The following is a 15699-nucleotide window of genomic DNA, read 5'->3' on the forward strand; positions in this document are numbered from 1 at the left end:
AGACGTGTAGTTAAATGTGTGTTTTTCCGTAATTTTTTTGTGAATTAGTATCTATTCTCTCTCCTGAACAGGGAAGGAAACTTTGCAAGCTTTCATTCTCTGAGAATTTTTTGGAGTTTAAATTTTCAGATTATAAAATCATTCTATGCAGAAATATTCATTTAGGCAGCCATAATGTTTGTTGATGACTTTCTACACTGTAATTTCTTGAATACAACGCCCCCTTTGTGTTTGTTTTTTGTTTTGTTTTGTTTTTTAAAATAGCTTTGTGGATTCTGAAGCAAACTTAAGAGTCTACCCGGGCTCAGTATGACAGCCTGACTGGCTAATCCTCCACTTCCAAGCGCTGGGGTCCCAAACGGCTGATCCACTTCCCTTCCAGCTCGCCTGGGAGAGCTGTAGAGGATGGCCCAAGGCCTTGGTACCCTGCACCTGCAAGGGAGACTGGACTTCAAATTGGCTCAGTTCGTGTCGTTGTGGTCACTTGGGGAGTGAACCAGTAAATGGAAGATCTCTCTCTCTCTCTCTCTATTTCTTCTTCTCCATGTAAATCTGCCTTTTCAATAAAAAGATCTCAAAAGTGTCCATCAATCAGACGTTCTTGGGTCAGCTTTGGATTCAGAGGGATTTAAGGGGGGTGGGGGAGGTTGTGGGCAGGAGGAAGACACCAGGCACCCATTCTATGTAAATCACAGTGGGCAGCTGGCTTTGGGAGGGTCTGGGAGGAAGGCAGGTCCTTCCTTGTCCCCAGTGTAGCTAACGCGGTGTGACTATGGGCTCTGGAACACAAGTGATGCTTTCTTGTCAAGCTTGCTTTGGGAGTCACTGCTGGAGGTCCAGTCTAAACATTGGTTCCTTGAGCTTGCACAGGCATTGCAGATGCCAACCTGTGTGGGAACTAATCATGTTCTCACTACTTCAGCCATGTGGTTTCTACAACCTCCCTCCAACGCAGCTGCCTGTCAGGCTGTATCAGCTACCCTTCCCAAGGATTGCCCCAGCTCTCCTCATCCCTATCTCTCTTTTGGACTGTAGATCTGTCCCTTGCTTGGTCTCTATTCCTTCAGTCTTGGTCTGCTTAAATGGCAGCCTTCTTCAGGCTGATCACATGACTGGGCTTGCTACCAAGCAGATTTTCATTTTTCGTCTTGCACGGACCACAAGCGTCTGAACCCACAGGGCCACCATTACCCATCATTTCCCATCAATTACCTCATATCATCCCCCGCTCCAATTCCTGGGAGCTATGGACAATTCCTTGGGCTTTTGCAGATTTCTTCCTCTATACCCTTCCTCCACCTGAAAAACCTCTTTTATTTTTACATATTTATTTATTTTAAAGTCAGTTATGAAAACAGAGACGGCGTCTTCCATCTTCTGATTCACCCTTTAAGTGGCCACAACACTTGTTGCCAGATCAAAATTAGGAGCCAGGAGCTTTTTCTGGGTCTCCCATGTGAGTGGCCATCCTAAGCCAGGGATACAAGTACTGTCTTAACCTGTTATGTCCCAACACTGGTCCCTATCTGGGTAATTTCTACTCAGCCCTGAAGAACCCAATGGAATGCTGCATCCCTGTGAAGCCCTCCCCCACGTTCTTCCAGAGTGTAGCCCCTCTCTCCTGTGTCCCTTTTGTGCACCTTCAAACTCCTTTGTAGATCCTGTGATAACACAAGAACAAGGCCCTTGTCTAATTTATGTCTCTATCTCCAACGCTTGGAATGGGGCCAGCTGCAGCCTAAGTTCAGGTGACACAGCTGTAGGATGTATACATGACACAGTGCATGGGTATGTAGAATTCATTTCTTCTCCGAGTGCAATGGTCTCATTCTATTAAAAACAACAGATGTGAAGGGGCTACCTGGCATCGCCCAGAATTGAAATCAGACGGTACTGGGGTAATTCAGATGATGCCACATGTGCAAGGATGCCAAAGAGCCGCTCAGCCATGATCAGGTCGTTCTGAGTCACCTGAAGAGAGAGAGGAAAGGGCAGGGAAGGTCAAAACAGCAGGACTATGGGCCACAGACAGTGCACCCCGCAGACACACCCCAGACACTGCACCCCACAGACACACCCCCAGACACTGCACCCCAGACACACCCCAGACAGTGCACTCCATAGACAAACCCCCAGTCAGTGCACCCCACAGACACACCCCAGACAGTGCACCCCACAGACACACCCCCAGACAGTGCACCCCAGACGCACCCCCAGACAGTGCACACTAGACACACCCCCAGTGTACCCACAGACACACCCCCAGACACTGCACACCCCAGATACACCCCAGACACACCCCAGACACTGCACCCCACAGACACACCCCAGACACTGCACCCCACAGACACACCCCAGACAGTGCACCCCACAGACACACCCCAGACAGTGCACCCCACAGACACACCCCAGACAGTGCACCCCCCAGACACACCCCCAGACACTGCACCCCACAGACACACTCCAATGGTGTGTTTCCTGTTAGCTCAAGGAGGCGTATTCTCACGGGCTTGAGCTCCCAACATCCTCATTTTTTCCCCCTTCTTCCTGGAACTTGATTAAAATGAAGACAAACCAGTGGCTCGTGGTGATAGAAGTTGATTGGGGGGTTGACAAGTTAGCTGATGTTGAAACTTTCTTTCCTAAGCAAGACGCCTGCCTGAGGTGCCCTGCATTCTTCTTGAATTTCCTCATAAATTCCACAGCTTCTTGGACTAGGAAATTTTGGGGGGAAAGTTTTTTCCAAAGTTAATGGGAATATTCGTTTCAAGACATCAGAGGTAGGCCAAGGTAGCACTCATCACTCGCCCGTGTAAGGACAACGCTGTGCTTCACCAAGAGCTGGAACTCTCTCGGGGTTAGCGAGGATACTGCTGCTCATTCTGTGTGTAGCTGAGCCGCTCTCCCCACAAGGATAACTTGTCATAGGTGTATCCTGTGATATTCCACTATATAGTAATCCCTGTTAGTATTTCTGCATTAAAAGCAGAAAGCAGGACTTGGATTAATATTTGGACCTATTTTCTGTGTTATAAAACAGGGCTGCTTGCATTTTGAAAGCTGCTGGTCCGTATGCACAACACTGCGATGACCAACAAGGGGCACTGGGAGGTCTGGAGACACTGCTGGCTTGTACCTGGTACAGGGGTATTACTGGCACGTGATGGGTAAGGTCCAGTACACAGGACAGTCCTCCTGGGGAAGAACTCTATGGCCCAGAATACCAATAGAGTTCTGCTTGAGAAACTTCAGTATGGCGTCCAGCACAATAGCCTCGTGGCTAAATCCTCGCCTTGCATGTGCCAGGATCCCATATGGGTGCTACTTTGTGTCCTGGCTCTTCCACTTTCCATCCAGCTATCCCTACTTGCGGTCTGGGAAAGCAGTCGAGGATGGCCCAAAGCCTTGGGACCCTGCACCTGTGTGGGAGACCCAGAAGAAGCTCCTGGCTCCTGGCTCCTGGCTTCGGATTGGCGCAGCTCTGGTCATTGCAGCCACTTGGGGAGTGAATCATTGGATGGAAGATTTCCTCTTTGACTCTCCTCCTGTGTGTATACCTGACTTTCCAATAAAAATGCTAACTAAATCTTTAAAAATAAAGAAATATCAGCACAGCTAAATTTTGTCCTCCTTATTGAGGCTGTCACACACTGCACAGGCATTTTCTGAACAAGAACTTGTTCATAAACACCTACACACAGACTCTTCAAGTGCAGGACAGGACTCCTCAGATTCTTACTTTGACTGACAACAAAGTTGCTGGTGCAATGGCGTCACCTAGCGGCCAATACAAGTCACTGCTTCATCCGATCCTCCAGGCACTCAATACTACTTGAATTAATATCACAAATTTAATGCAATTATGCCACAAAATATTAATGATTTTATACGAGGCTAAGCTTGTTAGATATCTTAATAAGACATAAAATATCTCCAGCGTTGGAATTTTCAGGAATTTTTTTAAGGATGTATTTATTTTTATTAGAAAGTCAGATTTACAGAGAGAAGGAGAGACAAAAAGATCTTCCATCTGCTGGTTCATTCCCCAAGTGGCCACAATAGTTGGAGCCAAGCCAATCTGATGTCATGAGCCAGGAGCTTCTTCCAGGTCTCCCTTGTAGGTGCAGGGTCCCAAGGCTTTAGACCATCAACTGCTTTCCCAGGCCATAAGCAGGGAGCTGGAAGGGAAGTGGATCAGCCAGGATTAGAACTGATGTCTATATGGGATCCCGGTGCATGCCAGGTGAGGACTCTAGCCACTACGCTACCACGCTGGGCCTGAAATTTTCAGAAATTTAAATCAGAATCAATTCTGTTGATTTCTTCTTGAATTTTCTCTGTGTAATTACACTTCTCTGTTTCAAAGTCCCATAATATAAGGCATTCCTTTAGAAATGATCCATTCTTAATGGTAAATAGACTATTTAGGGTTAACCAGGGCAACAGCACAGTCATTATTGAGGAAGAAGTAGTCCTCTGCAGATCTAGGAAAACTTGGAGGCTGACTACGTGAACACAGCAGGACTCGCTGTCTCTCTGCCACTGCTGAGGGCACACGAGGTCACACACAGGAGAGAGCCCCCCTAGAGAAACCAGTCAGCTCGTGGGTCCAGATTTGGCCAACGTCACAGGGCTCATGCTGTCACAGCCTCGCACAGCAGGTGGACACGCTGCCTGGCTTGTCTCCCAGCGGGTCGTTCTAGACCAGAGGGACCTGCAGCATGTCAGCTGTGGGCAAGCAGAGCCACAACGCTCGGAAAGCTGATGACAGTTGAGATCTTATAGCAAGAGTGCTTCTCATTTGCAATAGATAACTGCAATACAAATAATGACGTAATGAAGGCTTATTTGAAGTTAGTGCAGCCAGAAGTATAGTCCCTCTCTTCCAAGTCGCGTTTTAAAGAGAATCTGGTCCCAGGGAACTGAAGGATCACCCTCTTGAGGAATCAGCTTAAAATTCACTACAGTGACAATTTTCTAGCTCACTGGAGAGAAGCCCAAAGTGGCTGTGACACAGGCAGCTGGCACCACCCCGCTAGCCAATCGTTAGCCGAGCGATGCCAAGGCTCATTTCCTGATGGCTTCATCTCCTTTTTCTCTCATTTTTTTACTTTCTCCTTTATTTCTCTTTTTCATTTTTTGTTTAGTTCCTTAGCCTACCAACAAAAGCAAACATATGTACTATTCACCGTGACCTGGTTCCCTTTTTTTTATTGTCAAAATGTTAAAGGTGTTAAATGCTTCAGAAGATTTTAGGTAAGACTTTTAGCTTTTTCATGTTTGGAATGTCAAGCTCTCTGTACAAAATACAGTACTTCTCCAAAGTCCTATCATGATTGCATTTTACTATCTTACTAAATCTTACTATTTCCCCTACAACCTTCGCCGCGGTGCCCCAGGCATAGCGTACCTCAGTTCCGTTTATTCTCTGCATGCTGAAATGGCTGAGCCGGAACAATACGTAATACTTCCAGAGAGTGAAGTTGACCACAGGGTTTCCCTGAGGGTCGATGGTCAGCTGGTCAACCCGACGGAGCTGTGCCAGAGCATTGAACTGCTGCAACATGACCAGGTTTGTCTCCTTGAATTTAAGGTGCTTCAAAAATTAAAACAGAAAATAACGGACTGCTGAGTTTAGCCATCTTAAAATATTAACATGAAGAGCCTCGCTGATCACTCTCCAAGTCAATCTGTAAATGTTTGGCTTAGCAAATATGTTTTCAATTACATTGAGTCGACTGCATGCCATAAAGTTACATAACTTTAATTCATTCAATGCATCATTGATGGAATCCATCCAATATTAAATTCTGTGTGACTCTGAAAAAGGATAACCCCATCTACTAACAAGCTGAGATTTGTAAAAGTTATGCAAGTGTCAAATAATTCAGACTCTTTCTGGCGCTACCATAATTTTATATGCTTTACGCTGACATTAAGCCTACCAAAGAAAGGACTGGAAATGGAAACCTAGAGACTTTAGGAATACAGGGCCCATGAGGCTCCCGTGTCCTGCCTGGCGCTACTCAGGTTGGCTGGAATGGCTTCAGAAAGTGCAAGTCACAAGTGCCAGGGTGCTGTGGGCGCCTTTGCCTGGCTTTTTCCATACCCGGCTCCTTCCTGGAGCCACCAGGAAAGAGCAAGTGAGGAATGACCCTCGCCTGATGGAGAAAGACATGATGGCGACAAGAATTCAGGAGAGAACTCATTACCAAAACCACTTTCTGTAGATGCATACTACTAAACAACATGGTTAACATCGTAACTGGGGAAGGCTAACTTCTCAAAGTAGTTTTAAAGTGCAGTTTCAATATTGTACATGTACAATAGATGCACCTGTTCCATCAATACCAAGTACAATAGCTAAATGTGTAATCTAAGGCTGTGTGGTCCTGCTGAATGCAATGTGAAGGAAAAACAGAGTTTGAGTAAAACTATATTAGTCTTTTCTATCGCATAAAGGGTCATTTTTAGGACTATAATTTCCAATACTAACACAAAACTGCAAAGCCATTTATGAGCCTTGATTTAAATTCCAGCTTTAGAAAACTAACACAAACGCTTAGTTTCCCAGCCAGTTAGAAACGATATAAATAAAAGTTAAACAGGACTTTGGCCTGAACATACAAGTCATGCCTCAGAATAATTCAAATATACTCCTAAAAGGAAATGTTTACCAGACAATTAGGAAACTTGATCTTCAACTTGGGAAGCACTTGGACAATCTCATCGAATTCTATGAACATGAAAGAGACAGTTGTGACCATTCCTGCAGTCTGAGCGCTCCAACTCCGGTCCAGGGATTCCAGCGCGCCTGCGCCGTACAGCGAGAGCGTGTCCCCGTCTACTTCCACCAGGTGCGTGTCTGGGACACACAGACCTTGTAAGGCGCTTGTGAGCCCGGAGTCGAGAGACCTGGAAGATGCATGGCATCATTTTAATGAAAATCGTATCTTGCAGAGATATCAATATCAAGAAATGTTGAAAGAGCTCCTTACAAGTTATGCTAGTTCATAGCAACCAAGGCTGATCCTCAATAGACTTTTTGGGAGTTCTGCATTATTCTTATCACATTTTAATTTTTAGAAGATGTAGGCTATAAAAAAAAAAATCACCTCAAAGCCCCCCAAAAAATCACCTCAAAGCCCAAGTCATTTATATAATGAAACATAACGTTTGTGAATATACTGGTTGAAAACAGTTTCTCATTTAAGGATTAACTTGAATTTTGAGTTTTGAATACTTTAATGCTTTTTTTAAAAAAAAATATGGATATAGTAGCTATAAACACTAAAATCAAGACTTTTTCTCCAGTTTGAAATAACAAATGACAAAAAACAATCCTGCACGCATTTACTTCACACATTTTTACTATGATGCTTGCTATTACTTTCCATTATTTTCAGAATAGGAGCCACCTGTTCTATAAAAGCTTACCTAACTGAATGCTAGAGAATAAAAAAAAAAAAACATATTTCGATGCCACTTAAAGTTTCTCATTTGTAAACAGACATCCATTTGTTGCACCCAGCCTCAAAACCCAAGTGGTACTTGGCCTGGGTTCCCCGTGTTCCCTGCTGGGGCACCTGCTTCCAGACAATGCTCACTTGAACTCACTAACGCGTGCTGTGCTCTCCTCTGCATACCAAGGAACTCCTGTACTCGCTTCTAGTACATTTCGTTTAGAATTTTGGCTCTTCCAGGTACTGAGTTCTTAGGGTTAGAGACTATAATTCTCATCTTTGGGACCTCTGAGACCCAATTAAGGGTTTTTAATAAAGTGTACTGAAAAAATGAATTACTAAAGATATTGAGGGTCATTTTTTAAAATACTGTTGAAATTAGGGGATAACACGGACAAAGCATCCATTCCAGGTTTATATCAGAGGCAGCCATTAACAATCAACATATTAGTCTACTCAATAACAAGCTGGGTAACATTAATCTAATAGGCAACCAAGAAAATAGAAAACACACTGGAATTATCCCTAAGCTGTGCCTAAGATGATGCTCACATGGTAATAACCCTACATTTGGTAAATAACAGATGGACAGTAATGGCTGATAAACTCAGGAAAGCAGAGGCTGATAATGATAAAAGAGCAAACATAAAAGGAAAGGAAAGCTCCATTTCCTGTGCTTTGTGAGGTATGCTGACTCAGAAAGGGTAAGTAGTCCTAACCAGAACAGAGAAAGGGTTCCAGGCACACTTAACCACCATGAAGACAGAGCAAGTTTGATGAAAGCAGCACCCTCCCACCGCAGACCTCAACACGCTGTGCTGCAAGCACCACTGAACTGTCTGTCTTTCACCGAACACTGGACACTGTAAACACGGAGGGCCAGGACTCTGCTGTGCTTCCTGCAGCGGCTCCAACACACAACTTGGCTTCTAGCGGGGTTCAAGAAACACTTCCTAATGAACGGAGACATAATCTTAAGAAGAATGATCTGGGGCCCGGTGGCATGGCTTAGCGGCTAAAGTCCTCACCTTGCACGCGCCGGGATCCCATATGGGCGCCGGTTCTAATCCGGGCAGCTCCACTTCCCTTCCAGCTCCCTGCTTGTGGCCTGGGAAAACAGTCGAGGATGGCCCAATGCTTTGGGCCCCTGCACCCGCGTGGGATACCCGGAAGAAGTTCCTGGATCCTGGCTTCAGACCAGCATAGCATTGACCGTTATGCTCACTTGGAGAGTGAATCATCGGACAGAAGATCTTCCTCTCTGTCTTTCCTCCTCTCTGTATATCTGACTTTTCAATAATAAATAAATCTTAAAAAAAAAAAAGAATGTTCTGAAGACAGCTGTGGTTGCAGTTGAGAAGAAGAATTAGTGTCAGCAACTAAGAATGAAGGTTAGCAGTGAGGTTTGCAGAAGGGCGGCAGAAGTCTGTAATGAAGAAGGAAAGTGAAGCGAAGAACACAAAGTGAGCGTCTCTAGGGGGCGTCTCTCCTGGCAGGCAGGGGAAGCTGAGTTACAGCATGAAGATATTGCACAGTCAGTTACCAGAAAGCCATCAATGAAATCTTTAACAGCAGATGCTGTTCCATTTCATATATTTGAAAAAAAAAATCTCACTTTTCTTTTTATGTACCATCAGAGGTTTAAGAATATAAACACCAAAATAAAAGTCTTATTAGAAAAGGGTCTAGTTGTTTTATATAGAGACTTGTTGGCCAAACTGTTGGGAAATTATTATTATTATTAGTAGTAGTAGTAGCAATAATAGAGCCTACACTTGGGAAAATAGTTAAAAAAAGTCACAAAATCAAGAAGTGACCACCAGCTTATATGGTTCTCATGTGGATATTTGTCTGGTATGTTCTAACTAGATCATGTGATACCTAGTGGATTTCAGCTTCAAACTCTGGCCAACATTTGTAAATGTACTCGACTAGGACGGTGTGTTCTTATTTTCAGAGAAACTGGTTTAGACACCCTGCTGAGCAGCATCTCTTTGTGGAGACTCTCCTTCTGATTATCTGGGCATGCTGACAAGATGAACCCAGATCCTTCCAGCGAGCTACATTAATTCGCTGGTTCATTCACTCACCAAACATTTGCTGAAAGCTCACTAACACAGGCAAAACATAAAATTCCGGCGTAATCCACTGAATTATCTATATTGGTAAGAATAATCATTATAGAAAACAAATACAAAATTTTCTACATACCAAAATTACCACTCATTTTTATTGGGTTACGGTTCAAGAAATGTAACTGCTCTATTCCTACTCTGCAATCAACTTGATAAGGACACGGGATGTAATTTCTAAGTGGAAATGACCTTGGTATCTAGATGAACACGGATTTCTATGTTACGTGTTAGGTGCTGTGCTAGAACACTGGGGATATTCAAAATGAATCAATGGTGAACATTTGGCGTAGTGGTTAAAAGTCACCAGCTAAGACACCTGTGTCCCGGGCTGCAGTGCCTGGGCTCAAATCTTGGTTCTAGCTAATGTACACCTTGGGTCCCAAGCTGCAGTGCCAGGGTTTGAGTCCTGGTTCTAGCTAATGTACACCTTGGGTCCCAAGCTGCAGTGCCAGGGTTTGAGTCCTGGTTCTAGCTAATGTACACCTTGGGTCCCATCACACACCTCTGTGTTTCCAGTTCCCAGCTTTGGACTGAGCATCTCAGGCACCTGGGGCGTCAACTGGTAGATAGGAGCTTTGTCTGATGTTTGTCCCTGTATCACTGTTTTTCCAATTAAAAAAAAATCCATAAATAAACAATTGAGATGTATCTGTCTTCAAAGCGCTCCCAAATCAGAAGTAGGAATAGAGGAGGGAAAGCTATGTATTCAATGGACAGTAACTTACTAGGTGCCACAGAATGAGTATTTAAACCATCTGTAATGAAAATACAGAATCAGGGACAGAAAGATGTCATGTTTCAAAATAAAGTAGCACTTTAATTCTCAGAATTCATCATAATTAAAAGGGGAGGGTAGAACAAAGAAAGCTACAGGAACCTGACTGGGTGTCACGCATTCACGTATGAAAAATCATACCATGGCTGGAATCCAATAAACATTGATGAGAGGTGAGGCTGCAAGGCTAGATTTATCCTATACAGTTGAAGACCAAAAAAGGGTTTGAGTTTTAAAAAGTGGTACGAGCATACTGGATGCAAGTCTGTAAGCACCTCGAAAGCACCACGTGTAGACCTAAGCATTGGGCTGGTGCGCAAAGATTAGTAAGACAAGCTGTCTGCCCTCCAGGACCCACCTCACATGGTCAATCAAATTTGGCAAGGACGTGGCAGGGAGGGCTGGCATGCAGGCACTAGGAAGAAGGCAGGGTGAAGACAATGCAATAGTGTCAACTAGAACTTGTGAGGCCATGCACAAAGAGAGTATGAGTAGAAATGACATTAGCAAGGAAATCAGATGGACCTGAGTTACAATTCCAGATATCCCACTGTGACTGGACACACCAAACCGGGCTAGACTCCAGCACCATCTTGTGCTCTGGTGGACCAGGGTAGATGTGTGACAGACTAGCCTACGTCTCAGCCCTTACTTTACCATGTGTGAGCTGTATGTGGGTATGGACGAGCAGCGGCTGGGTTGAAATATCCAACAGTAAGAACCAGATTGGGTTGAAGGTCAGTCACGAAAAGCCACTGTTCCTGCTAGGACAGGAGGTACTGTCCTGACTGGTGCAAGCAAAATTAGAGCGGGTGAGGGTTGGTTGGGCTTAGCCGCAGCATTAGCTGGCAGAGGCTGGCACTGGGAGTAGCCTAGTAGGGAGATAGTGGGCACCTCCCTCGTGGGTTATTACTCCCACTGGAGAGCACAAAAATCAGGACAGGGGCAGGCATGGCTAGACAGAAAGGCACCTGCCAGTAGGTGTGTGGGCTGGATGGTAGGTTGGTTGGGTTGAACTAGGCTTCAATGCCCATTGACAAGTATGAGAGCTAAATGGGATGTGGGACAGACTGAACAAGCCTGCGGTACATACTGGCAAGCATGGGAACCAGGGTAGGGGACAGGCCTGGTGGGGGTTATGGGGAGTTGCCCCAACTAGGCTGCAGCTCCCACTGGTTTGCGTGAGGACCGACTATGAAGTGGGTAGGATCGGGCTGGACTACAACACCTGTTGGTTCACGTGGAAGACAGGGCTGGAAACAGAACTGACTCAGCAAGTGCAACAACCAGCATGAGCATAAGCTGATTGGGGCGACGGACAGTTCCGGACCATATACTAGCAAACTCACGCAAGAATCAGGTCTGGGATCACCTCAGATGAAGTTTCTTTGGAGATCCCTCCAACTGAACTGCTGATCTCAGAATTCTAACTATGAAGAGACTATGTCAGCCAGTGGATTCTGAATAGGTTTCATTATGATTGGAATGGCGAGACTGGCAGCAATTCAGAACTGTTGAACTATCAAAACTGCTTGAGCAGGACTCTCGGAGCGTGCCTCACATTGGGGACCTGGGATGGGTGGGAGGCTGGGTGGGGCTTTTCCCTTTGTTTCTCCCCTGACCCCAGATACAGGGAAAAAATGATAATATTAGTATGGAAACAATGGTATTATCCACTTTCACCCTGCAGCCCTTGACCATTTGTACCTTAACCAACTAAGTAAGATTATTAAAAAATAACATTAAAAAAAGAAAAAAGAAAGAAAAACAGATATCCCACTGAGAAACAGATGATTTCAGGCAACGATGGGAGTCAACCTTGCTGTTTTTGAATTCCATGTCTTTGAATTTCAATTTTCTTGCATGTAAACTGGAGTTCATAATATACATTCTTTTCAGAGTTGCTGTAAAGATTAGAAACAACATTCTATACCATGCCTTGATAGATTTGAATGATGAGTATAACAAGAAAAGAGAATATAGACTTACCAATATTTTAGAGCAAATAAAAGTATGATTTCATGCTTTGTTGACTACAAGAATTAAGGAAAAAGGAATAAAATGTGACCCAGGTTTCTTGGGAAGGTAATTGGCCATTCGGTCCAGTCCTACTTTTGTGCTGAGCTGGAATTTGTATTATTCTCTGGAGGATCCATGTTTAATTGGCTTTCCTATGAATCCCAACATGGTTCTAAATTGCCTAAGTCAGCTATCAATTATATAACAGCAGGGGGTGTGGTATCAAACAGGACTTCTCTTTGAGATATTTAATGGTTATGTAAACATAAAAATAAACCAAAGAAATGCCTAGTGGAGGATTCTAAGGAAAGACATGATAAATCACACTGCAATACAGCCCCAAGTCTCCTGAAAGCCAGTCTGAAGGCAGAAACAGTCTTAAACGTGCAGATGGAAAAAAAGGATATTCAGAGTGTAATATATTATTTTTACCTTTAGACTTTTTGTAACAGGCTACCACAAAATGACTTACAATCTCTCGGAAGATTCTTTTCCCAGTGAATAAGTGGTGCTGATTCCTATAATAACTTATTTTACAAATTTCTATTACAACATTCATAGGTGTGGAAATTCACTTTCTACATTATATTTCATTGCAGCACAGTGCTGGCTAAAGCACCAGCGTGCACGGACAGGAAACGACCAAAAATGAACCAGCTTCACTGCAGCAATCCAATGAAAGCAAAGCGAACATTACACCAAGTACTTTCCCGTTTCTGCTCAGGCCAAGGAATCCTGCAATATGTCATTTTACTGTTGAGCTGTCTCAAGTAGAGGCAGCGGTGAAATCATTAGTGGGATAAGGCAAAGTTTTAGAGAATTCCTCCCCTTCACGTGCCTGCAGTTTTTCATGGACACTTATTTCCAGGCGTTTAGTTACATACCCAGAAGTCAAGGTCACAGACACCCTAACATGAGAATGGGCCATGTCTTTGCATTATGAAATATTAAAGACTATAAATGGCTACTTAAAATGTTAAACCTTGCATAGTATTAAAAAATGAGTCCCAATGAGGCATTTTGACCCTCTGGCTAACTCTCCGCTTTCAGGAAGGCAGGGGCTTACATCATGTTCCAAAGAGGAGATTTCATTATGTTTATAAAGATTTTCAAAGAATGTCATAACATAGCTTCTCATGTCCAAACTTCTCATGTCTTCACTTTGTAGTTTTTTGAAAAAAAAAAAAAAAACAGCAAACAGACTAGGCCCTTGTGGTTAAAGCTTGTCTCTCCATGACCCCCTTGGAAAATAGGGAGAGCAACTGACAAGGTTACCAACCTGTTCTCCCAAGTGCAACAAGGGAACAACTTGCAGCAGCGGGAGATGGAGCAATCCTTGCAAGCTGGAAAGTCAAGTGTGGTAAGTCACAGGTGGGGGCTGGGAGCAGAGCCTAAGGCACAGGGCCTTTTCAGGAGAACTCTGGCAAGGAAAGAGCAGCAGGCGGATAGAGGGCAGGAGCGTGAAGGGAGACCCAACACAGGAACCCAACAAAGCTGAAAATCTGGCAAAGAGCTCTCCCATCTCCCCTCACTTCCCAGCCATGCTGCCAGGCAGATCAGAGGACGGGAGGGCATACTACAAAGTACCACGGCAACCGGCAACAGTAACAGCCAATCAGAACCTGGCTCCGGCAAAAAAACATGTATTCCCAGGGTAACAAGGAATCAAATATGAAAGGCATATGTTTACATTGAAGGAAGCAAAGTGGGAAAATATTTTTAGAATCTCAGTCTAGTAAACATCTCTTTTCCTTTAAACATAATCGAAATGGGTATACCATATAGGAAAAGACAGACGTCTCACTGATAAATGATGCTGAAAGTCAGAGGCAGGCACAGATTGGTTATGGGGACAGCAGAGAATGAGAAAGAGCTCACGAAAACAGATCAAAATGTGTGGAATTCATCTTGGGGAGGGTAGGAAGGACAGAGTTCTGGAAGATATCTACCTTAAGGATACATAGTACAACAACAAAAAAGTAGAAGTTAACAAAAAAGTAAGAAAAAGTAAGAAAAGTAAAAGGCAACGCTTTTTTATTATAGAAAGTAATAAACTGTGAAGAACAGGCTAAAATGAAATAATGAATCTAAATCAGGTTCAGGACATGGCAGGTTTCAAGAAGAGTGAATTCTACTCAATAGATAAGGAAGAAATCAAAGGAAATTAGGAATGTGGTAACCAAAAATGTCATCATTCAATTTTTATAAAAAATGGCAGTCAGAAACTCCAGGGCAAAACAAACTACACTATAACTATACAAAAGAAGCTAAAATGTGGTATGAACTTGGGTCATTTGTCAAGTATAAAAATGAACTATTGAAATTTGGTGCTAGGATTATTACTGTATGACTCAGCAAGCATACAGGGAGGCATAATCATAATCTACTACGTAATTGCAAAGAAACAAAAAGGGCAAATCATAGGAACTGTAAAATGTTCCCAGTTGTCAGGATTTAAAATTATAGAGCAAGTAAACGTTGTTACTCTTGAAGTATTAAAGTATAGCTTGAAGAATATAGCAAAATTTGAATCCTAAAGAGACAAAATAGAGAAGGCTCAAACTCCATCCCTTAAAAAAGTATGCTAACAAAAACAGAGCCAATGTCTACAGAATTTTACAATACAATGAAAAAATCGGAACCTAAGGAACACTTAATGAAAGGGAGTAAAAAAAAAAAAAGAAAAAAGACCACAAAAAAACCATAAGATAGTTCTGTAGGATTTTACATGGCTCTGCTGTGATTCTCACCATCCTGTCAGTGGCCTTGGGGATTCGTGGTGCAGACTGCTGGTAACAGAGCAAGCAACATAACCCATTTTCTCAGAACACTGTGGTGTGTCTTAGCGTGTTGCGTGTCGTGGAGAGTCAGATCAAGGGCTTACCTCTGTATTGCTTGTCTTGGAGCTTCTCCAGGGACAAAGTGGCTTTGTGGAAAGGACTTCATGCTAAAAATGTATTCAGTGCTGCCCCGTGGGGCAAAGGACGGACACGTGTGCCTGAGAAAGGAAAGTCTGAGGAGGAGATGGATGAGAGAATAAGGACTTTAAGTAATTACGGAATGTTTCAAGGACAATAGAAGGCAACAAGCACCTGCAGTCAGAAAAGACCTGAGTAGCTTATAACCAATCCCCTGTGTTGATCTCAGACCTTTCCAAGCAGGCTAAGGACAAGCTGGGAATTGTCTGGGTAAAAACTGAGCAAGGACCCCAACACAGAGGCGATCTGCAAACACTAGAGTTTTCCTCCATACATTTAAGGAAATACTGCAAATCACTAATTGCCACTAAGCTATTAGAATAGACACT

The 15699-nt window shown here is 43.6% G+C and overlaps 1 protein-coding gene across 4 annotated transcripts in view; it reads right to left on the reverse strand.

The window, feature by feature from the left end:
* LRRC49 (leucine rich repeat containing 49) overlaps window positions 1–15699 on the reverse strand; it is a 169156-nt gene that overhangs the window by 18325 nt on the left and 135132 nt on the right. For all 4 annotated transcript variants that reach the window (XM_040968958.1, XM_040968957.1, XM_040968955.1 and 1 more), the window contains 3 exons: window positions 6678–6915; window positions 5411–5596; window positions 1862–1971 (listed from right to left, as the gene is read on the reverse strand). In XM_040968958.1, coding sequence (XP_040824892.1) covers window positions 1862–1971; window positions 5411–5596; window positions 6678–6915 — 534 coding nt within the window. The remainder of the gene's footprint in view (window positions 1–1861; window positions 1972–5410; window positions 5597–6677; window positions 6916–15699) is intronic.

Source organism: Ochotona curzoniae, unplaced genomic scaffold (assembly GCF_017591425.1).
Source record: "Ochotona curzoniae isolate NIBS_2020 unplaced genomic scaffold, NIBS_Ocur_1.0 scaffold_4701, whole genome shotgun sequence".
In the NCBI taxonomy this organism is placed as follows: Eukaryota; Metazoa; Chordata; class Mammalia; order Lagomorpha; family Ochotonidae; genus Ochotona; species Ochotona curzoniae.